The sequence below is a fragment of the Dufourea novaeangliae genome, unplaced genomic scaffold (assembly GCF_001272555.1).
Source record: "Dufourea novaeangliae isolate 0120121106 unplaced genomic scaffold, ASM127255v1 scaffold22, whole genome shotgun sequence".
Taxonomy (NCBI): domain Eukaryota; kingdom Metazoa; phylum Arthropoda; class Insecta; order Hymenoptera; family Halictidae; genus Dufourea; species Dufourea novaeangliae.
The window spans coordinates 866126-891712 of NW_015373898.1; the positions used below are offsets into that span (position 1 = coordinate 866126).

At 35.4% G+C, this 25587-nt stretch overlaps 1 protein-coding gene across 1 annotated transcript in view; it reads right to left on the reverse strand.

Annotated features, from left to right (window-relative positions):
* The window catches only part of LOC107193395 (protein phosphatase Slingshot), a 116423-nt gene that overhangs the window by 31038 nt on the left and 59798 nt on the right, over window positions 1-25587 (reverse strand). Inside the window, exons 5-6 of the mRNA XM_015582835.1 lie at window positions 14370-14548; window positions 3744-3809 (exon numbers count right to left, since the gene is read on the reverse strand). Coding sequence (XP_015438321.1) covers window positions 3744-3809; window positions 14370-14548 — 245 coding nt within the window. The remainder of the gene's footprint in view (window positions 1-3743; window positions 3810-14369; window positions 14549-25587) is intronic.

The window sequence follows — 25587 nt, forward strand, 5'->3', positions numbered from 1 at the left end:
GGGATCAATTATGAACAGAAATAAATTTGTTTCAGTGTGGAACGAATGCTCGCTTAGTGAGTACGCCGCTTTAACCCTCCGAGCACGGTCCCTGGGTCACGCGTTCGCGAGAACGACATGCACACAGTAATAGAGTCAGGAGTGGGGACACACGATCTCGAGAGCGGCACGCACGCAGTGACGGAGCTGTCGTGTATTTTTCAAAATCTTCGGTCGATATTCTGCACAAATTTCGGAACATTTCATATCCTTATTCTTCCTGCAAGTCCCTTCGTAAAAGGCTTCCACTATACCGTTGTCTGTTGTTAACACTAGGTTTACGGGACGCGTCATTTTGACGCATTTCGAATGCTTTCTAACCTCGAAATTCTCTATGTGGTATACCTATCTCTATAGCTATGCATTAATTGCAGAGATCATAAATTGTGTACTATATAAAATAAGTTGTTTTTTAAAGAAAATCTGCGGGTTCGTTGACGCGTGCCGTGGAGATACGTACACGATAAATGCTCGTAAACCTAGTGTTAAACACTGAAGTTTTCCACCATCGTTTATCTTGTTTTCTTTGTTTTACTTTTTTCCACATAACTTCAGCACAATAAAAGCAGCACTTGCACGAACTAATTTCTTCCTATTCATTATTTTACAATCTCCCCGTGGTCAGTCTTGGGATCAATTGCGAACAGAAATGAATTCGTTCCAGTGTGGACGTAGGGCGAGCATTTCAGTTGAACACGAGCGAGCCCTTGCAAGCTCTTGCGAACACGAGCGAGCATTCGCTTGGTGAGTACGTGATTTAACATGTTGCGCACAGTTTGCGTACAGTTCGTGAACAGTCCCGAACACTTATAAATATTCTGTTGCACAAGTCTGTCAGTTTCTTGGAAGTAATCAGTTCGTTGTCTGTATTCGTTGTCCATTTGCTATTTATGGAAATTCAAAATTAAAAAAAAAAGTGTTGACAAGATTAATCTAAAACTTGTAAGAAATTATGAGTACGCAGGAACAGGTGTTAGGTTGTGCTGGTTTTATGGTTATTCATCTGCTTACTCAAAAGAAAAATCATAAACGATGTTGGTGGCAGAGAAAAGTGTTTCAAAATCGCCAAAAATATAGTGTCACGGAATTCTTGGCAGATTTAAGGATGGAGGATCGAAGTGGCTTCAGAAGCTTGTGTCGAATGTCAGCTAGTGAATTTGAAATGATATTGTCATTAATAGTACCAGCAATAGTATTAAAATTTCAAACCTCTATGGATTCTTGTCTGGTCATTTTTATGTTTTTAAACCGTTGAAACTTGGCACTGACTATTTTTTCTTGACAAGAATACTCTTCGAGTATTAAATAATTGAAAAAAGAGCCTATTCTATCAGTTTTCATTCTTTTGCAACTTAACACGTGGACTGACTTTAACGTACCTACTATGTCTCATTTTGTAGTACTTCTAATACCTGCCTACATTTTCTGTTTGAACTTTTTTTTCCAAAATCATTACTTTCTAACAATGTTCCCCAACAATTCACGAGTCTCAAACTTATACATTTCACTTGTAATGACTTTCCGAACCATTTCGCGCAAAAACATAGCTAATTAAAATTATTTTTTGTTCAAAGTCTAATTCGACTGGTCTAAAACCCTAAAGTAGGTTTCCCGTGGAGCTTATTGTACCTCGCTGGTAGCGCTATTATTACTAGATTGTGGATGCATCGGAATCTAACAGAAAAAAAACCACGTCGAACTCTGATTTAGATAAATGTTTGTACTGTACATTCACAAAATCTGATGTTTAGCGGTTACAATTATTGATCGCACTGTATGTTCTTTCACATGTTGCAACCAACTAATTCAGATGTATTGTGTTCTACTTCTTTCGAGAAGGATTGCGAAGATATGAAGTCACCAATTGTGTTTCAGATCACTTTGGATAATACAATTAACATACCTAGACACAAGAATTTTCAACGTTAGACTTGACGTCGACATCCGAAAGTAAGTTTGATTAGTCAGAAACCGTAAGAACAAAAGAGATCATTGAATACAATTACTAGAATGTAGTCATGTGGGAAGAACAGGACATGGTTTCACCCGCGCTCAAAAATTCACGAGCGGAAGAGGTTGGGCAGGCAAGAAAGTTCCTCGTCATCCAGCCGGGTATAAGCCAATTGCGATGCCAACCAATTAAACCACGGCCCGCCCCCGCTGTATCTTTTCTTTTATTTTGTTAGATCTCTCCGGCACCGATAATATCGCGAAGGCGATCCGACTTTCTTTTATACATTAAGTATGTCCCGGGTGACAATTGACTTTTCTACATAACACAGCGAATTGTGTTTTTTGGGCTACAGATTATTTGCTTTCTTTTCTGGAACAATTACTTTTAAATACTCTAGCATTATTACACTATCTTGAAACAGGTCTACAAAACGAATTTAAAAAATGTTTCACTACATACCACCGTTTATACGCAAACTTACGTCAGTAGTGTTACAAAATATTATACGTACAAGCAACTTCTTTGTCTTATAACTCGACAATAATGGTTCATCATAAATGATTCCAAAATAATATTTCGATTTTAGAATGTTACGGTACGAGTTGACAATATACATCACCATCCGTAAGTACTTGGTTATTTTTACCTTTTTAACCCGTTGAAACTTGGCACTGACTATTTTTTCTTGACAAGCTATCAAATGGTATACCACAAGTCCAAATCTGCTAAAGACATTTTTGTCAAGGTAATAAGTAAGAAAGAAAAGGGTGCGAATTTTTTGTTTATATTTTGGCGCGCTGATGTGTCGGGCAGAACTACGCCATTCGCGGATTTTCATTACTACGCACGAGCGTTCGAGCGCTCAGCTCTATATCTTTAGTGTGTAATAAACAGATAGTTTTGTTCATAAACCCTTGTCTCATTTCAAGTCCTTCTACAATTTTGGCCTCCTTAACCTGGTACAGTAGACATTCGATTCCCGCACGAGTCGGGGCTGTAAAGGGCTAAATTTCCAGGAACCGTGCAAAAATCGGTGACCAGTTAGCTGAGTGCTTTCCCCACCACTAGGCTGTTCAGTTGTGTGACGCAGCTACATATAGGGTGGGCTGGTTATACGCACTTTACAGTTATATTAATTATTTCCGTTATTTTCAGAGATATCAGAAAAATTTATTCGCAGAAGTTGTTTACTATGGAGAGGGCTGTTACTTAGCAGTAATCATTTTTTCATACGTGGAGGATATTCTGAATTTTTAAAGTTAATTATGTTTTTGTACTAATGATATTGAAATACAATGGGATAAAAATACTTTATTTATTACATAAATTGATTCTTCTAAACAGTCTGCGTCATAGAGTATGAAGATATTATGTGAAAAAATTAATAATTTGTCACTTATTTCAGTGGCAAATGTCTAGCTTGGTTAGCATCTTTTACTCCTTACGTGTGATTCGCGAGACAAGAAACAATGACATTACTACCAATATTCATACAGTTATTCAAGAAATTATTATTGTTTAAACAGTACATTCAAATATGTCATAGAATTCGACATGAAATGTTCAATACTGACAGTGATGAAACTGTAACATGCGTACATTTATTTCCCTGGTAAAATGTGATTCACTCATTGTCAGTGTCATTCGCTGTCATTCGAAAAAGTACCCACTGATTTACACGAAGCGCGCTTGCAAAAATTTTAAAAACTTGATCATTTTTTATAAAAACCTGTTCAAAAACTTGACTTACCACATAGCTTGCACGGATACTGGCTTGAAAATATGCTGTCGACTGCAAACGCTGACGCTGAAACCTCTGTAACAGAAGAAGGACAGGAATTAAGTATCGAACGTTGTAAAGCCGCGTCTCCCTGCGTTCAGTGGTCCAGATCGAAGAACTAGCTGTTCTTTTAATAAAACTCAATTTTCACATATTGGTCTTTAATGTATTTATATTGCTTTCTAAATGTTTATGAATTTTGAAAATGACGATATTCATGAAATTGAATAAAAAATGAATTTAGAACAAACATTTAAATATGAACATTTTGTAAATCCCATTCTAAACCCGAAAATATGTTTTTTTCTTTCGTGATATCCTGCCGAATCTATTTAATATTTTCTGTTCATTTTTATTTCTAAATAAAAGGTATTCCTTTACATTACAAACGCACACCTTTAATTTAGAATTACCGTTCGCAATTTATTAAAAAAGTAATTTTCAATGGACTAAAGGGAGTTGTCAAAATTATCTGTCTTTAACAAAGAATATCTTTTGAATTCCAAATACTTCTGTATTTTTATAACTTTGAATATCTCTAGTATACGTTTCTCTACATAATTACGGAAGAGTCATTTCCAACTTCGTCCCACTTCATAAATTATTATTGTATGATATGATGAGTGGTTGCAAACAAAAAAGGCTCAACTTTTGTGAAAAAGATATCAAAATGTATGAAAATAAAACCTAGGAAAAAGAACAAAAGATACAGTGGAAATTAATAACCATGATTTTCTATATGTCTCTCTATCACTGTTTTTCGTTCTTTACAATGTAAATTTCTCTTACGAACGCGGTTTTTCGAGATTCTCCGGCCTTGTTTCATTTCTTTTTTCGCGGGGCTATTGGCCTACTGTCTTTCGCGATTTTCCGATCAGCTGTAATTCAAAATATCGCACTCTCGCATACGTGCAGACAATATACACGCATTACCAAATCTGGCGATTGACCTCCTAACAGTTTCCTTCTGAGATTCGAAACCCGCTACCGATCATCGCGTAGTGTTGCCGCGGAGACACATCGCTGAGATTAGATATAGACGTTTAGATTATACAATCGTGAAACGTTGGTCCTATGCTACAGATAAGCATTCTATCTTTCTGTCTGCATTTTGTTGAAACAGTATCATTTGTGACTGCATCGTGAAAGCATCAGAGCATTTTTTCCATTATTAAATCAAGCGAGTAGTTTCTAGTTTTTGTTCGATTTTGTTTTATACAATATACAGGGTGGGGCAATAACTATTACCACCTCAGATATCTTCGAAACTATAAGGTTCACAGAAATATTTGTTTAACCAGAATTGCGCAGTACGAAGAGAGCCATCCGATAGTGCTAATAGTTTTTTTGCAGGTGGAGGTACTTTGGATATTTCGAGATCACCCATTCTTTTAAATGGATCGGTATGCTTCTGTTCCGTAGAATAATAGAGCGGCTTAAAACGAGTTCGTTCAATGTTCAAAAGAAGAAAAATTGAGCCGTTATTACATAATTTCTCTTCCGATGAAGAGTTAAGTCATACCGCTTCTACTTCTTAATAAATAATTAAAAACGTTTCTACATCATCAGAAAATGCAAAAGTTATAAATATCTATTAGATTTCTATAATGTTAACATATTTTTATCCAAAACATAAACGTAATCAATGTCTATCTTCTGGCTTCGTACGATTTCTTCTTATTGCAAAGGAACGCCAACTAGCACGTTGGAAAAGGTATTTTAAATTGCGCAAGTACCAGAACGGACGCAAAGTTTCCCACTGTGTTTACCCATCGACAGTTCTGCTAGTTTACTTCTACTTTTTACCACAGAACAATTATTCTAAGTCTCGACATCGCTGTCCGAAACGGCAGTCGGCGTGGCGTCACGCGGTCGAGCAAACTCTTGGCTTGAAATCGCAACGGTAACGCAACTCCCGCTTCCAACGCATTACAACACGCGGTGCACATCCAGCATAACCGTTAATTACGCATTATGTAAAAGCCCAACTGGTGTAAAAGCGACGACCACGCCAACATCGAGTACTACGACTTGCTTCGGAGTACAAGTTCGGCGCACAGGTTTCCGGTAAAGTTATTACGACTCCACGATCAGCTTTCACCTGGACGAAATGGTATGCATGTTCATGGTAACGTCCAGTCAAAAAAATCTTGCGTATTTTACGCTGCCAAACGTAATGGCAACCTCTCATATACTGGGTGGGTATGCTGGAACAGACAGCTACTTTGCAGGTATCTCTCAGAACTAACTGAACTCTTGCAGTCGGCATTGTTAATGTGAGACATTTCTTTGTCAGAAGCAAGACAATAACGTCGTCTTTCAGCCTTTGAAAAGCAAACAGTACGAACGTGACAACTGATCGTCCTGTGAGCAAATGTATGATCATTTATTTTCATTTTTTTTAGGCTTGGAACAAGGCCTCATACACAAGTAGGGGAAGGTTGCCGAATTAGGATCACTAAAATATTTTTTATTCTAGGCTGATAATGAAATATTTTTAATTTTTGGGACATAACGGAAAAGAATGTCACTACTTTTGTTTTCAAGATAATATAATTCATTTTGCCCTAGATATAATATAAAAAAATATACATGTAATTTTTTATAATTATCGCATCAGTACAATCATAGCAAACCGGTTCATAGGATAGACCTCTGGTTTTCTAAGTTGGACCATTCGATTAAAGTGTAAAAACTATTCAGTTTTCGTAAGAACAACCATAAAAGAAATTATTACGTAGACATCAGCATAATTTGCCAAGTCTGATAATAAAGAACCATTGCTCCAATATTGTTTTCTCAATACATATTGCAATTATGAGTAGAAAGGTTAATAATTTAAGCAATAGTATTTTTGGACTTCTACACTTACCCCGACACAGTGTATGAACCCAAATGCAATATTTTTTGTACTGTATATCTTCTTGCTTGGTTTCTACACAAAAAGTACAAAACCACTTACAACTATGTAGATTCCAATCTAAGCAACTACTTTTGATCCAATCTAGGCAAATTTACTAAATACAGTGAACTCTGACGATATTGCAACTTGGCCTATTACCGCGCGAAGCATTTCCCCTGCACACGTACTTTCATGCACACAAATTCGCTTACCCCCCAGTGCTCGTTTGGTATGTACCATTGAGCGTTCGCTGAATGATCCGACTCGTGTCGCTACATCAAAAGACGGTCATTTGTTGCATTCGACTGCTCTTCCCGGGAATGTTCTCTTCCGTATCAAACTAAAAATGGAATGGTGTAACAGGAACATTATTAAAATAATAGAGGCTTACTGTAGCCAAGAATCGTAGAATATATTTCCTATACATTGTGTCACTATGCATTATTTTTGGTTCAACATGTAGCAATTTTTCAAAATCTTCGGTCGATATTCTGCAGAAATTTCGGAACATTTCATATCCTTCTTCTTCCTGCAAGTCCCTTAACAAATGGCTTCCACTATACCGTTGTCTGTTTTTAAACACTGAAAGTTTGCCACCATCGTTTATCCTGTTTTCTTTGTTTTTATTTTTTGCACTTAACTTGCACAAACTAATTTCTTCCTATTCATTATTTCACAAGCTGCCCGTGGTCAGTTTTGGGATCAATTGTGAACAGAAATGAATTCGTTTCAGTGTGGAACGAATGCTCGCTTAGTGAGTACGCCGCTTTAAATACGCCGTTACCACCAGCGCGATCCAACTCTTACGTAGGCGCTGGAGCTTTCTTATAGTCCCGACCGTGTCAATATCATAAGAATCCACTGTAATGGAAATATTTCACTAAACCTTACTTTTAGGTAAGGTACTTAAAATCCAAACAGTAAAAGTTTCATTCATTTTGAACAAAAATGAAATTGGGATTTTGGCCAGCTTTTCGGGTCAAATACCTCACTGTGCAACGGTGCGCCTGTTCACTGTCACCTTGTAGTTCGAGCTACATTAAATGAAACGTTCCTCAATTGTTGGATTGGCCGAGGTGGATTTCGTGGCAATATTTAAAAAAAAAACAAAGCTTATGGAGATGTATGTACTACTTCGAACGACCTGAAATAAACGATCCACCAGACGACAAAATAAATTTCAAAAGAAATTGTAGAAAGTGTTGATAGGTCATTTATAAATCGAGTAAATTTCTGCATTCATATTGGGCGACGTAGTTTTGAACATCAACTTGAAGAAAGTTAATATCGTATTTTTAGTATCGCTTCGCAATTTTAAAATCAAATGTCTCCTAAATTAATGGTTATTCGGCATAAATAGCTTCATACCTTTTTTATAAGAAATGAGCTGCATCGACTAATGCGTTAAAAAATATCTGATTCTATTTAGCAAACAAATTTCACCTTCATATGTCCTCTACGCATCCATCTACAAACAACTACTCATATCAAATTATCCCCCCCACAAACCAATCGTCTTTACTTCGAGAATTTGTCGGTATTATCAACTGTTTCGAAGGTAATCGAGATAAATTTAAATGACTCACCCTGTATACGAAGGATCTAGTAAATTTTGTATGTACTTAATTTCAATGTCTATTAATTTTGTATGTACTTAATTTAAAAATCCGAATAGGGTATAAATTATTTCCTTGCTGCACCTCTCATTGCAAGTATGACCGGTCAAAGCGGAAATGAATAAAAGAGAGTCTACTGTAATATATAATTTTACTCTTCCTTCAAAACTGTAATCACCAGTTTTATTTGATATTGAAGACGATCCTTTTTGTAAAACACCATTTTCAGTGTGATAGCTGTAAAAAATTTATTACATACGCATGCATTCGTGCCTACAATAAGTACAAGCAGCAAGTAATGGACAGACAAAACAGTTGAGTCCTCGTACTTAGCAGTACATTTCACCAACAAATTTTCAGTCATTTTCAATAAAAACATAATATTGTAATGAAGAATCACATTCCCGTCGGATGTACCACCAATAACAGACTATCTCGTATACCGTTTTGCGTAAAATATAATGTAACATTAAGTGCTACACATTATTACATTACTGATACATGAATATTTTGAAACGCTGCATATATTGATAAAACTGAAAATATAAATTTTTCATGCAAAAATAAAAATAGAATCCTACATATGGTACATTTTCCTTCATATGTAACAGTTCGCCAAAGAAACGTATACGTAATACAATAAAATAACTTAAATACCGAAAATAATAGCCATAAAAAGAACGGGATAATCGCATCTGTGCTATACAGCAGATTCTTGTAACTATTCCGAAAAAAAATTCACCGCAGGCAAAAGGCATGACCCGACTGGATGGCTTCGGAATTACAGGCACGACCTTCCACCGTGACCTTGGTACTCACCTGTCAAGTACCTTGCTCTAACATGGCTTACGGTAACGCGCTCCATTTCCCTACGCCTGTACGCTCGCTAGCAAAAGAGAGTGGCGCTGACCCTCGCGTTCACCGAAAGGTGAACCTGTAGCCGATGCACGTTCGTTTCTCGATATACGCTCGATGCACAGTTTCGAACTGCATTTTATTCATCCAATTGCCGGCTTCGGCTTGTTCGCATGCCTCGTTAATGACTCACCGCCAACTGAAGTCTACTCGATATTTTTCTTTTCCTTTTTTTCGTTTACGAGATTGAAAACTTTGTTACGCATGGCGAAACTGGCTTAATTGCGAGAGATAGGCTAAAACCCGAGTGATTTGTCCGGCGGTTGTTTTAATTCGACGCAGAATAGCAATGAGCCGAAGAGAAAGTACGGAACTATCCGCGGGAGCAAATATCTGATAACCCGTAAAATTCTGTGCGCTTTCTCTTCTCTTTGAATAAGCCTCGCTGGAATAAACTGCCGATTAATTGTAAAATGACACAGTGAAATAGAATCGAAACTCTAAAGTTCAAGCTATGACCTCTTACACAAGAATTTACTAAATAATAATATTAGGAAATGTACAAATTATAAGCTCACATTGTAGATTTCAGTTGCACAAACAGTTTTTACAACTTTACAAGTTACAAGTTAAATCTTTAATATTAGTATTAGTACATTTTCCAAGTGTTCACTGCACAATAAATGCAATTTTACATCATAAGGTCAATGTCCCTATTTCTAATCATGTAAGATTTCTACTGTCGCAGAAATTGATATTTATTATCTATTTATACAACATTCGACAAAAAAACTTAATAGATATAAATTATAAACCTTCCTCTATAATTGAATTTAAATAAAACTATTTTTAAAACCATTTTAACTCAATAATAGTTCATTTAATATGAAGTATAAAACGTCCCTATTTCTACTCAGCAAAAATGAAAATGCTCGCATTTTTGCTCACGAGCGTGTCCCTATTTCTGCTCAGCAAAAATTGGGAGTGCCAAAACAAAACTTTGGCAAACAATATTAAAGATTCCGTAAGTTTTTTTTAGTAAAAACGCAGCGTCCACCTGTAATTCACGATTGCAACAGAACCGCTCAAATCACGTTTCTTTACGACGGACACACTTATTACATTTATTTCTATTAAAATGCTGCCATCTATAACAGCGGGCTGTAGTATTTGGTGCGGAAATACTGAACGAATTTAAATAATTTTTTGTATAACCAATTTATTATTTAACTTTTTACATTAAATAAAAAATATACATATTGAGGAGAAATTGGGACGTGATAAGAAATAGGGACATTGACCTTATACAAATTTTCTTGTAAAATTTTTATAGGTCTTGGAAGACTGATAGTTTTGTTTACAGGCTAATATTTCTAACTACTGATTAGTGGATTTTTATTAACTTTGTTTTTTTTTTAGATATTTCAGTTATGATTGATGATATTCTTTTTCATTGTTTATTGCTAAATTGTTCAAATAATAAGCTACTGTGCTTTTTAACCGTAGAACAGTAACATGGTGTCGCCAGTGATATCGCCAATATTCAATTCGACCTTATGGTATGATCAAGCGTGGACAGATGCGTAATTTACTATACCTTTCGAGTAAGTACTAGTGATTAAAACGTAATGGAGCGCACTCCGGGTTTATGTATGGTTATGAAGATATTTGGATTTATGTCATATACGACACCACGTCACGGTACGAAACACATGTGTTAAATGCAAGTTTGCATTGTGCTAAACACAGATTAGCAATGTGCATTGATTGCACCGAATAAATATAATTTGTTAATACGAAAGTTCAAATTTATCATAATATTTTAAGTATACATTCTAAAATTTGTTAAGTTATTAAAAGTACATGTTTACGTTTTTTTTCAGTTTCAGGCCAAAATAATATATTTATGTTCATTTACTACCTATTATTTGTTATATTAAATGAATACATATTACAGAACCTCATACATCTGCGTTTTTATTAAGAACTTTGTTTACAACTATGTAGTTATTTAAGTGGTGTCACATACAACACCACGTTACTGTTTGCGCACAAAAAAGTTATGTTACTGTTCTAGAGTTAATATTTGTAAACACGCACAACTTTAGTCTGCGTTGATCTTCGCACTTACTCATTTCTGATAAAAGAGAACGCACTTGGTTATGTTGATCAGTAATTCACTTCTACCATGGTGCACATAACCCCAAAGCGTGAAATAAGAGAATCAACCGACTCGTAATTTGTCAAATTGACTTGAATTACTCTACTTGTTTTGTTAAGGAATTTGTTACTATTGTGCAACAGAATTTCTTAGGACTGATAACTTGAAGCTTGTGAATGGTAAAATTTTACTAACAACATTGTTCAACACTTATTCGGACCACTAATATTTAACAGTGATGTTATATTGTATGATCACAGGCATAGAGATTGTGGTATTCGGTTATAGATATACCCAGATAGATCGGTAGCGCCATCGATCGGGGAAACTGAAAAAGAGTAGTTACTTTTTTGTTTTGGATTATTAGGTACGTTGTTCGTTGTTTCTCGTAGCGCACATACTTATGCGATTTTGTACTTTGTTAGAATTATGTATAAGCATTATTATGTAGTCATTAATATTAATAGATTTACAGTTAAAGAGAATAAACAAGTGGTGGTTTATTAACTGGCTCCTACCCAACAAATAGACGTTAGTAACTTTCAGTGTACTTAAAAATGTTATGAATAAATGTAGGAGATTCTCTCGATGAAAAAAAGTCCAAACCCGACATAAATCGGACTATATTTAATAACATAGAATTCGTATCGTGATATAACGCATGAGTAAGCATTTAAACTTTTACTCCTTTCAGTGTACTTTCTTAAAAATGTTATGAATAAATGTAGGAGATTCTCCTGATGAAAATAAGTCCGAACGTTTTCTGAGCGCATGAAAATCTACAAGAAATGGTCCGAATACGCGTTGATCAGTGTTATTCGTGAGAAGTCTGGTACATTTAAACACAGTGTAGCTTATTGACATTTGGCCTTATTTAATAATGCATCAGATTCCTGTCTCTGCATTTAATTAAATCTCAGAAACGTCCGAAAAGAATTCTATATTTTTCTAATATTTTTCATGTTTTACCAAATACAAGTGATGCTGTACTAAAAGTTATACGATAATCATTTAACACTATGTTACGATACAATTGCTAACTCACGATAAGTTTTTACAATGAGATCATCTAATTATGTACATGGTATTATATAATACAATATGCTTCTCCCCTTAACTTATGGGAACAATACTAGTCGAAATTTAATTAATTTCTGAAGATGATTCAATATGTGTAACAATTGAGAAAAGTTAAGAAAATACTTGGTATCACTAGTTTTACTTTTGTACACTAGTTGAAGACTAATACAGAGCATGCCTAATGAATTAACATATTGATGTACGTAGAAGGTGCTGTGATTGTTGTTAAAAAATGAGTTCAAATGTGATTATCCGATAACTACTTTATTATAACACTTTAAATCTATTTGTATTTGTATAACGTTCAACCCACCGTCCGTTACATTTGTTGTATTACGTTCAAACGCTCTCGGACGTCTAATAAAACGGAAACAACACGCGTCATACCAGAGTACGTATTAAAGGCGAAATATCCAAACTCATACTTGACTAAATTGTAATGCGTGATTTCCTCAACAGAAGGTTTGTCATTCCTGTATAAACTCATGCTGTTGAGATTTAATTCAGGTTTAAAATTTTGATCACTTATGTACCTCAAGTTGGACGCTGAAAATTTCATTTCAGCAGCTATTATTGCAAAGGAGATTTGGAAAAAGTGTCATCCGAAAATGTGACCTTAAAAATTATGAACTCTAAGAATTGAAGTTTAAAAGCTTGTGAAACAACGTCTGCAGAATTCACTTATGTCCACTTTCATTAATCAACATTACCAATACTGAAAATGTACATATGTATATAGCGTACTAGAGAAATATAACTTCATTTTCGACTGTGTTTAGAAATACACATAACAAGCATTATATAGTATTCCAATAAAAACACAATGCTATGTAGCACGATGCAGCGATGATTATGTGATTAAGTAAGCAAGAATGAACGAAGATATACAGGGTAATATTACGGAAAGTTGAACACCTAAATATCTATGTTAGGATTGAAGTAGGAGAAAATGGTAAAGATGAAAGTGGTAATGTTCAAGGGGGCAAATATGTTGATATGACCAGATCTTCTGATTGTTATCTTCAAGGTTTTTTAAGGTTATCGATGTTTTTTAAATGGCATCGTAAATTTTTGACATGACCTTAAACTAAAAAAAATGTATGATAAATCGATGACAACTTCAAAATGAAGAATCACTTTATTTGAATTATATTGGTGATTAAAAGTGTTGAATAAAAATGGTGACCTTCAGTAATAATACGAGCAATTAAAGGTTTTGTGTATTTGGTTGCTAACGATAAATATGATCTGTCAGTTTTCTTAAAAAAAAAATCTTCGGAAAGAACCGGTAATGATTCTTCTGAAAATGTAACGAATCTCGTTGCATTTAATGTGCCGGAAGTAAAAAAAAGTTCAATTATTTTATTTTCTAAATTCCACACCAAACGTTAATATTCCAGGGTCGTTCATTCTGTGGGGAAAACTAAAAGATGATGTTTATCGCGAGTAACCAACTACACGAGATAACATGCGAGAAAAAGTAATTAGGTTTTATGCATCAATTTCATCGGAATCGGTTGAAAGGGCACTTCAAATTCTTGCAAAACGTTTGAATGCTTGTATTACTGTTAAAGGCCACCATTTTGAACGCTTAATTTAATTCAAATAAAGAGATTGCACATTTTTAAGTTGTCCTTGCTTTATCAAACATTTATTGGTCCAATGTCATTTCAAGGTTATAATGTAGAACATCGTTGAACTCGCCTTGATATCAGCTACTGTGTTATGATGTCAAAAATATATGCCATTTAAAAATAATCGATGACCTTAAAAAACTTTGGAGATAGCAACACTTAGAAAATCTGTTCATATCATCATATTTGCCGCTTTAAACAGTACCACTTTCTTCTTTGTTATTAACATTTTCTCCTATCTTCAATCCTAACAGAGATATTTAGGTGTCCTGTTTCTTGTGCATCACTCTGTACATATTTATCGAGTATGTCCGAAGCAATGGTGAAATTTGAAAACGGCCAACCTACCCGTCGCCGTCGAGAGTAATGGCAGTGTCGGCCAGGACTCGGAGTACAAGACCGACGGTCGCCCTGTCGTGACAGTCGATACCAAGAAGGCAACTCTCTTCGGCATTTTGCCTTCCTGTGCATGACACGACGACCAAATACCTCGTCCTTCCTTGGTGCACTGATTCGAGTTTCACTGCCTAAAATCAGAACATAGATTTTTTTCTATTAGAAACAATCAAGTTCACATATTCCAGCAAATAAATAAGATCAAATAAAGATATCAAATCGAATAATATTCGTGTACAATTGATGTAAGATATATCGTATGAAGTATGTTGACACCTAGAAATGCGGGCCTACATAAAGGAATCAAAATGACAACTAACAAAAATAAATTCATGCAAATTAAATATATAACTTTAAAATGATCATATTAGACGACCAATTCGCAATTTATTAAAATTAAACTTCCTCTCGAAGAATTCGCAATTGTTATTACATAATTGTTACCTCGGAAATTGTTTCGGTTAATATTCATTTCCAGTAAGTTACACAACAAATTACTTGGACAAACAACCGACGTACTTAACGCATCAAACCATTCACCTTCTTTAAATTTTGTGAGCTATTCACAGCTTATGTTCTGGAACATTTAATAGGGTAAAAGAGCCAATTACTGTCACCTACCAAATTACTGACACCTACACCGTTTTACTTGAAATAACAAATAAACGTTGTAAAGTTATACATACAGAAAATTCTACATGCAATTAAAAATGTAATTCATACGACAGAAAAAGCAACGCTTAATTTCCCTTTTCCCTTCATTTTTATGAAATGATAAAAAATTTTTAGTCGATTGGAAGAATTCTCAGCTAACATGATCACCTCCAATAATGACTTAATATTACAATTTATAAAAATTTTGAGGCGGGGAATTTAAATGGCATCAAGGGGCACACCTTATAAAGTACATGTTTTTTTGTGGGTAAAGGCATTTCAGAGATTTCAAGATCACCTTGATTTTTTTTAACGGAATGATCTATTTTTTGTGCCATAGGTCGATAGAGTATAAAATTCTGAGTAAAAATGTGTTGACCTTCATACGTCCTAAACCTAATACTTAACGAGATATTTACAAAATAATCGCTGTATTGAATTCGCTGTATTGAAGTATATCAAGAAACATACAGAACGAAACATACAATTGCGGAATAGGTTTTTATAGTAACGCTGAAAGACTAGGAAAGAAAGTCTCCAAATGAAAATATGCACTGATAAGCTATGTGTATTTAGTATGTCCGGCATGTTAGGCTGTTGGGATAGTGTATTTCCAGGTCCAGCAATTATCCATATTTAACCCTATTACGGGGGTTAATTAGGCCATTCTTTCTGCACCACTTTATGAAGTAGGTACCATACATCGAGCCCACTTCCTTCCGTACTATAATAAGCTGATGGAGTCTAATAATTTGACGTACAGCCTGATATAAAATTATTTGGACTAATTAAATTCCATATGTTGTGACCATCGACACGTACGAATGCAAACATTTGGCATGCAAATGGTCGGTTTCAAAGTCGTTTTCAATTAAAATTTTAGACAATGCATGTTTGTTGCTTTTGAGTTTTTCTTTTTCGCGCTTATATTTCCAACGATGCAACACACGTGCGTACAATCTCGCTACGATATCCCCGGTGATATTCAGTACATTACCGTTGCAAAATATGTCAGCGCTAGGAAATCGCAACAACGTCGCATCGCTAGTGTGCACCAAGCATAAATGTCCGATTGCGGAACGTATGCCTTTCGACCTTAAGTCAAGGGGAAAAACTGTTCAACACGAATTTTGAATATCCATTGGGTGATCCTTGGAGGGTTCCTCATCCCAAACACGAATCTAGAAGCAGAATTGTTAAAAACCACGCTCGGTTTTTAAAAAGCATGAATTTTCGTAAATACGCAGAATTTTTGGCAAAAATGATGTGTTAGAAGAAAACTGAACACGATAGAAAGTTTCATTTAGTCTTCAAAGATAAAGGAGAGTTTCCTAAATATATTAGTGGATACAGTTATCAAATTTGGTGGTTTTTAATGGTACATGGTCGTAAATGGCCATCAAAGATTAACACGTTCCGTGCCACAGTGAAAAAGGCCGTACGTAGCCAGACAATCTTTATGTCGTTTTTCAAGTCATAAATTACCGAAAATGTGAGTCTTTTGTTAATAGAGGCTGTTGGTCTTGTTTTAAACTACAGTTCAACATTAAGACGTTCCGTGCCATATGTACCACCGATGGTACACGTTAAATTTCCCATTCAGGCTGCGTGTACCACCGGTGGTACATGTGGCACGGAACGTGTTAAAAAAGAGTTGATGTGCGTACTTTCTACAGTATGAATTTGCTACACAGTAGTGGATTCAGTAGGCAGTACTGGAGAAACAATCATTCATAAAAAGTGTTGGAACTATTTTTAATTCGGATAGATTGAGAAAATATCCGTCGACGATGTGTGCACGATGTTTTGCCACTATGACGCTATTACTCACTCGTCTCAATTAGTCAGTGCCATAGCTACGCGTAATCGACACCAATAATACTGTCCAATGGGCACCTACTTTCTATGTATACCTGTGTATAATGTTTCATTTCTTCACGTATTCTTCAATACTAATCATACAATTATAAATAACTTTTCTAGATTATTTCCATTTTTCAACAATTTCGATGTTCAATACATGAATACGTCTGACTCAGTACTGTAAGGCCGTTAAAAAGCAAGCATAATTATTTACGATTTTACAAGATTTACAATACTTACCCAAATATTGCAATATTTAGAGCTTATTTAAAGGCAACGCGAAGTCTATTTGATCATTATTTAAGCGTCTATTTTTAATAAATTTATGATTCAATACTTCTGAAAGACAGCTTAAGATGGAAAAGTAATATCCTTTTCTGATATCATTATAACGTACGTACCTACTTACATCATAGTGTCGATTTTGCGTAGTTACTGCACTGGCCAGTCGAGGCAAGCTAGCAATGGCAAAACATCGTGCACACGTCGTCGACGATTTTCTAGACTTGCCTAAATTAAAAACCGTTCCGACACCTTTTCCGGATGACTTCTTCTTCAGAGATGTCTACAGAATCCGATACTGTGTAGCAAATTCATGCCAGGTAAAGAATTTTTCATGAAAATACAAGAACAATGCTGAGAAAGTACGCTGATCGGCTCTTTTTTAAACTTTAATGGCTATTTACTATCATTTACACAAATTTGAGTAACACTAACATATTCAGGAAATTTCCACGTTTAAACAATTAAAAATGATGAACTACTTTTTTTATCTTTTATTCGTTATTCGAAACTTTTTATTTAGATAATGAGTTTGTCTATCTCTGCAACGTTCCTAGTAATTGTAGTAATGTAGCATAGTTAAATACTAATTTAGTACAATTTTTGAAACGATATTGCAAACAGTCCATACGTTAACACGTGCAAGTTGCAGTTAACAATTGTAAGTATTTACTGCTAACTAAAAAATATTCGCAAACATGAATAATTCGTAATCACAGAATTAAGAGATCAGAAATTTAAGAATGGTTTTATATAGAATTACTAACCAGAAAAATTTTAAAATATGCTATATGTTAATATTTTTTACAAATTAGGAAGGTGTATTAAAATAGTAACGACATGATCCGTATCTAACAGAAATTCTTAATTTCTAATAAACTTCCGCCATAGTGAATTTTAAAAAAATCACATAGGTATCTGTGTGAAAATACACACTGTAAGTGTATGAAATCCACAATTCAATAACTATCATTTGAAACTTATAAAACCTTTCAGACTGAATTTGATTTTGAAGCTGCACTCATTGCATAATGCATTACTTATGCATTAAGGACTCAAAGTGATGGGTGCACAGAAGAAACTGCAGAGGTACAATTTTTACGATATACAAAAGAAACCGGCATTGTTCTAAATGGTGGAATTCATTTTGTTCAACATGAAAATTCTAAATAGTCTTTGTATCAATCGGCGACAATCTTTTAACTCCCGTAAGTTTTCTTTTATCCGTAAAATTTAATTCAATTATAGCAAGATTTTAATCCTAAGATCAGAAGAACCGAAAAATTAACGGTACTCTGACCGAACGCTACGATGATTTCGCTTTCAAGACTTGTCTGATATTCAATCTTCCGCGAGATGATCGTTGTTGAAAGTGAAAAGGAATAGCTGAAGACTATTCCCGACATCGTAGTTTGATACAGCCAAAGCACGATTCGCAGTAAGGAGGACGATAACATCTCCAGACGTACCACCTGCACTCAGACAGCACTCGAAAGAGCAGCATCAAGCGTTGTCTGATATAGGAATATCTTGGTTCGTATGGCCTTGAAGGAAGCGAGCCAAGATTAACACGAGACAAGTTAGCCAAGGTCGCGTTTGCCAGCCACTCGAACTTGTCCCCCGCTTTTTCCATGTGCCTCGGGTAACGACAGCGTGAACTTGGACTCATGGCTTGAAAAGCCGAACGGCATCCTGACCAGTGATGCCAGAATCATGGGATAACCGAGCGAACGCTTACCCTCTCCATGCCTCCCGTGGGTATTTTACCCAAGCATATTCAACCCTGTCCGTGAGTCCCGCTCCACTACGTCCTACTCGGCGACTTCCCAGCCACAAGCGTTTTCTACCTCTGTCCATGTGCGCTCTGCTTTGGGTGTTCTCAGCGAAAGTCCTACGTCACACGTTTACGATGCGACGGCCGAGTAGCCTAAGACAGGTAAAAAATCTCATAACCCAAGCAACCTAAAGTTTACGTGCTAAACGCCCAGAGCAGCATGATTTCCCTCACGCGTTCACGATGAAGACTCTGTCCGAAACCCCGTTCGAATCCCGATGCGACGATTTTAGTTTTTATTTTTAATTATTGTATAATTTCATTTTGTAATATGTCAGTTAAATAAAAGCTTCGAAGATATTAATTTAAGAAGCATTTTTAAAAAATGGGAGATGTATTTATTCCTCTTTAATATGTACATATCCTCTTATATACACTATACACAAATTATTCTAACTATTGCAATATATACATATGAAAACATTGGAAGAAAAATCCATTACATTAATATGTTACGTACAGTAAAATGAAAGCTTGGAAGATATTAATTTGAGAAGCATTTTCAAAATTAGATTTCTTTGTTAAGCTGGTCCACGCATATGCATTTTTTTAGATTTGATGTCGGTGAGCATGGAAAATATGCATGGAAATACAACACATCGTCTTTTCTTTTTGTCCTCTAAATAATGTCACAAGTGTTCCATCCTCAATATGGACTTTCTTTATTCACGGTATATTCGTTTCTTTGAGCAGATAAAATGATTCCTTCAAAATCTGAGAAATTCCTAACAACTTTGAAATAATCGGACAATAATGTATTCGGCGCGCGTATAATTGCACCTAATTAATAAAAGGACCGACGCCGAGAGCAGCATGATTTCTCTCATACGCACATGATGAAGACCCCGTCCGATGCCCCATTCGAAACCCCATGCGACGGTTTTAGTTTTTATTTTTAATTATTGTATAATTTCACTTTGTAATATGTCAGTAAGAATTTTTAAATAGAAACAAATACATCTCCCATTTTTTAAAAATGCTTAAGGGACCCGGCTAGGTTGCCCAATACCCAGTGGAAGATAGATCAGAACATTTCTACATTATCATGGCTTTCGCAATGTCCTGACGCAAAAACAATAGAAAACGTGTGGTCTCTGATGAAACTTAAACCACGGGAAAAACGTATTCAGACCTGTGCAGCCCTCTGCCGCCAAATTCGGGTAGTATTGTAGTACTCTTTCACAATCATACGCTCAGTCCCTAGTGGAGAGCATGCCTCGCCATTGCTGTACCATTCAAGACATCGCTGGCGATGGAACCTCTTAGTACATAGGTAAATTGCATGATAATCTGTCTGACACCTCTACTTCCACATACCCGTGGTATCATCAACACGATTTTATTGAAGAGAGTATAAATGTGCTACATAAATTGCTTGTTAACTATTTGTTATACGAAAAAATGTTTCAAACAAACGGTTGTATGATATCGAAAGGGCTATGCAGTATAACAATTACTTTGTTGTTATGTCATCTTTTAACGAGATATGAAGGTCACTTTGAGTGTTTTCAATGTAACGGTTAAAATTTGACCCTGCTGTTAGGAAGGGTTTTCTGTATAAGTTACTTTTGTACGGAAAAACGCCGAAGAAATCGGTTTTTGATTTTTAAAAGTACGGCGCACCCTACCAAAAAATCTCCAAAAAACTAAGGACAATCCTTATGGTAATATATACTTACTATAATTATGTAAAAGTAGTCGCTCTTAGATTTATATAAGAAAAAAAAAATTTTTCGGCATTTTTTTCGTTCTTAATTTTTCACAACTAAGATTCTCAACCAAAAAGTTGCAAAAACTTCTCAATTATGTGCCCTAGTCAATATCTATCAGACTTTTCACAGAATTTTTGTGTACCATTAAGTAGGGAAAATAGAGGAAAAACCAGTAATTTTCTTTGTTATTACCCTCCTGGTTGAGATAGAAGGTTGCAACTTGATACAAGTTATTTTTTTTATATGCTATCGAATGGTGTATCATAGATCCAAATCAGTCAAAGGGTACTTTTGACCTCCTTATTCTGCTATACCCTTTACTGATAACAAAAACTTTCATTTCAATCATTTTGGCGAGCACTGTATTTCATTTCTATATTATATATTCCCTCGTACAGATATCCCTGTAGATTTCTGCACCCGAGTATAATCAAAGGATCAATGTATCATAACTACATAGACCGCGGATATTTATGCGAATTCACAATTCTGGACATAATTATGTAAAAATCAGAATGAAACAGAATTTTATTTCCACTATTAAGGATTTCAATATCTTGATAATAATACATAAATGCTATTAGATTGTATTAAAATTATTATTCTACTACCTATCCTAGGTTAGGAGATACTATGAACGTATAAAAATCCACAGTCTAGTTATAACTTTCTTACACAATTTATTGTTACTTAATAGTGACCTCTGTTAACGTCATTATAGATTTATGTAACAAAGAAGCGACGTGTTCTGTCATCCTAAACGATTCTCTTCTTTCCTATCCTTATCTGAATGGTAATCAAAAGGCATCTCACCGAGATCGTTCGATTCTCTGAGCCACAAGGATCTCACGGAGGAATCGCGAAAGGCCACCGTGAAAGTGTTTTGCGATCAACATGTACTACTATACATGTACTACTTGCGTGCTTGTACGAGTGAGCGTTGCCTGTGTACTGTCGTAGAACGAAAGCGAAACGTTGAAAGACGTCAAGAAAAGAGGGAACACCGAGCCAAAAGGTTCCCTGATCTCGCTGTCTCTCCTTCTTCCCTTTCTACCCGGATCGATGATAAATTCACACAATCGCTTCCTTGCCTGGTGCAATCGAGTCCTACGCGGCGCACCATCGTATAACAGTCTCGAACTCGAAAGCCTACATGCATTACTCTTACAGTGTAAATATTGTTCCTGGGTTGAGCGTGGTAATTCCTCGCGAAATCCGTGATCATGTTTCGACGTTTCGACGTTTCTACGATTCAATGTCTGTACCTTGTAAAAGCTTCCACGATATTCTGTGAGACTCGGTTAATTGAAGGCAAATAACGATGCAAGAAATCAACATTATCCGGTTTGACCACGAAATGCGACACTTCGTTTGTCTGAAGGAAAGGACGCCCGAAGAAAAAATGCTACAGTTCACAATAGACTCAGAAGAATTTTTATTGGAATCCACCGTATGTTCATGTGTAGATTCTACACTGTAATTTTCAAAGTATTGGATCCTGATCGACGATAAAATTACTCGAATCATTCCGAAACTTGAAAAACGTGATAATTCCACGATTAGAAATCTTAAATAGACAGTTGACAATCCGAGAATAGTAAATGTGTGAGAATATAAATTAACAAAAATCGCACTTCTACGATAGTGTGACAGTGGTGTACACGGTGGTCTGGTCAGCTTTTGACGAGAAAACAACTAAATCGTGTGATATATGACAAAATGTGATTTGAGCAGCCATCTTGTGTGCTTCATCGACGTCTCTCACAATCGCACTATTTCTAAAATTCCAATTCTTTCAACGTATTGTGTTTATTGGTGTTTTTAAGGACCAGACCACCCTGTAGTAAAGTCTACCCGTGAGTACTATACCCGTGAAAATTTCATTTGTGCAATTATCGAGGCAGAAATTAAATTCTACAAAATCGAATGTCTCTCTCGTGCATCGCGTATACACACACGGTTTCCATTGTTGTGTGAGCGCACGCACACAGTTCACGGCCCACAGAGTGGCTCCCCGTAAGTCGTGTTGCTGATCAGCGCAATGCGTATATAACGGTATCGTGTAATGATTTACATAAGTAACGAGAGTGAGTAGAAAGGACGATTTAATAATTCAAAGGTGCGCGACAGTTCGTAGAGGAGCCATGAAACTGCATTAGTATTATCGATTTTTCAGTTACATACGAACTGAGAAGTGTGGTTGCAATTAGATTTCAATAGTGGAATTCTAAATTGAACCGAACTTTTAACATTTTGATATTTCTGGTGAATGCGCTAATGGACTTTATCCACTGCATTTCTTTCCTTCAATCCTCAAACATAGAAAAACAAACGTCCACGCAATAAAAAAATCTATGTGAATATGGACGTTACATTTTTAAAAAATTTCCTCAAGATTTTTACGTAAACAAATACTAAATAGTAAATTATAAAAGGCCTAGTTTCAATATTGAAGGAATATATCAAATGTATTAAAAATATGAAATTTCAGTAATTTATGTAAAGTTAAATAAATCAGTTTGACACCTGAGACACTCATATAGTAAACGAAACCATATATATTTACTTACTTATTCATAATAATTTTTTCAAAAATTGTGTTATTACATAGTAATCTATAGCTGTAACGTGTTGTGATTTCATTTACTGTACATTTTTGCACAATCATTACAAAAATAGGTTCTATAACCGTTTTAGAACTTATATAGAACGTAAAAAATAACAGTTATAGAACTGATATTGGAGCTGATATAAGAATTTTAACTGAAACTGACATAGTCTAAAATTTAAGTTCTTCATAACAGTTATTCAGAACAAAGGTTCTTCATAACTGTTTCGGGAACTTAAATCGATATCATAACAGTTTTCAAGCCCTGGTTGCGAGGTAAGTAGAACACAAGGTGGCTACAGCACTGACGGTCAGCGACCGAGACCGTGTATCAGCTGAGCAGTGCTTCATTTGAGTAGTATAACCCATCAGGCCAGACGTCAGTGCAAAAGTTTTGACGGACTTTGCAATATATTAATGAAATACATAATGATGCTTTTATAACATATGTATTTTCAATAGAAAGTTTTAATCTAATGAAAAGATTTTTAAAATAAAAGTATTTTACTGAATTTATATGATTAAATCATATTAATAATTTTACAGTTCCCATAGAATTTTAAAAAATTTCTAACCACAGAAGAGCCCTTAACAGAAAGCACAAAATATTCGCTCGACAGGAAACGGATATCGCGAAACAGAGGAGTAAAGTGGGCTTCTTTCTGTCTTGAGGTTTACGTTACAATCTGAACACAACTCGCGTAACGAGTTTTCTGTAAGATGCTGTACCCATGCTATCTATGAATTTTGTTTGAGCGTAACGTCTTACAGCCAGTTCAGACAATACGGTTTTTTGACCGATTGGGTAATTTTGCAAAGTATTTTGTATTTTGTAAAATAAGTATACGCGTGAAAATTCGATTTTCGGTTAAGATACGGGATGATATGAACGTAGTTTTATTATCAATATGGCAAAATTACCGAATCGGTCAAAAAACTATATCGCCTGCACTGACTGTTAGCGTTCTCCTAAATTCTACGGTGAATAAAAAGTGAAATAATCATAACTCATCGTGATACGCAATGACAGCGACTAAAATGAATGTTTATGAAAGGAATGCGGACCTCATTGATCGCGGATTCGGCACTATCTGTTTCTTAAGTTGGAATTATTGATTGTTTACTAAAAAAGCAGAGACTGGAGCCGTGCTCACAAGTAGCCGTGTGCGATGGAGGAAGACCCAATGCTCACTGCATATATCTATATGTATACAGGGTGGTCCACGCAACTTGTTCACTCTGAATAACTTCTAAAGTATGAATTGTATGAAAAAATTTCTCAGAGAAAAGTTGTATGGTTTGGAGGGATACACTATGTAATGCATATATGTTTTTTGTATGTGAAGGCGTTTCGGAAATATGAAGGTCAACTTCGTTTTTTAAAATGGAATGCTATATTTTTTATGCCAAGATATCGAAAAGCGTTAAATTTTGAGTAAAAAAGTACTGAGCTTTATTAGCTGTAAACCTAATAATTAACGAATAATTTCACTTTGTTTCTTGAAAATAGTCTGTGCGCCTAATATCAAGTTGGAGATTCAATATCAGCAAAGATTTCCGTAAGACCGCAGAGTTTACGTGACAATGTTTATCAACATGACCGATTTTGCGTCTGGAATCGTAATCGATTATTCTGTTCGTGATTCAGTATTGAAGGTATTATCAGTGTTTATACGTGACTATCTCACAAGGGAAGTTCGGTAACCCGAAAATTCCGATTTTTTTTAAACTTTGCAGGTTTGTAGGGAACTCGAGAGAAGTATAGCGCAATTTTTGTTTTGGGCCCAATTTCAGTTCTTCCGGGTGGAAACATCCCTTGAAGGTAGATAGCTGTTTCCATATTTCCCTGTATATCTTTAAAACTATCATAGATATAAAAAAATGATTATAATAAAAATTGAATGATTTTGTATGCTCTATAAAACGATGCAATTAAGTTGATAATTAATAAAAGTGGGGAGGGGGGTGTTTTTATTTAAAAAAAAGAATTTTTATCATAGGTCATGTTGCAATACGTTGTGCCAATTTACTTTCCCATTTTGTCAACTGGCGTAGCCTGCAAGACTCAAGTCAAATGCGGAAACAGATGGCTATGGTTTCTTTAGACAACGTTTGAGATTTATTGCTATCAATTTGCTCGAAACTTGTAGACAACTGGTTATCAAGGTAATGTGAATGAACACTATTTCGAACACCTACGTTAGTGAATGGGAGAAG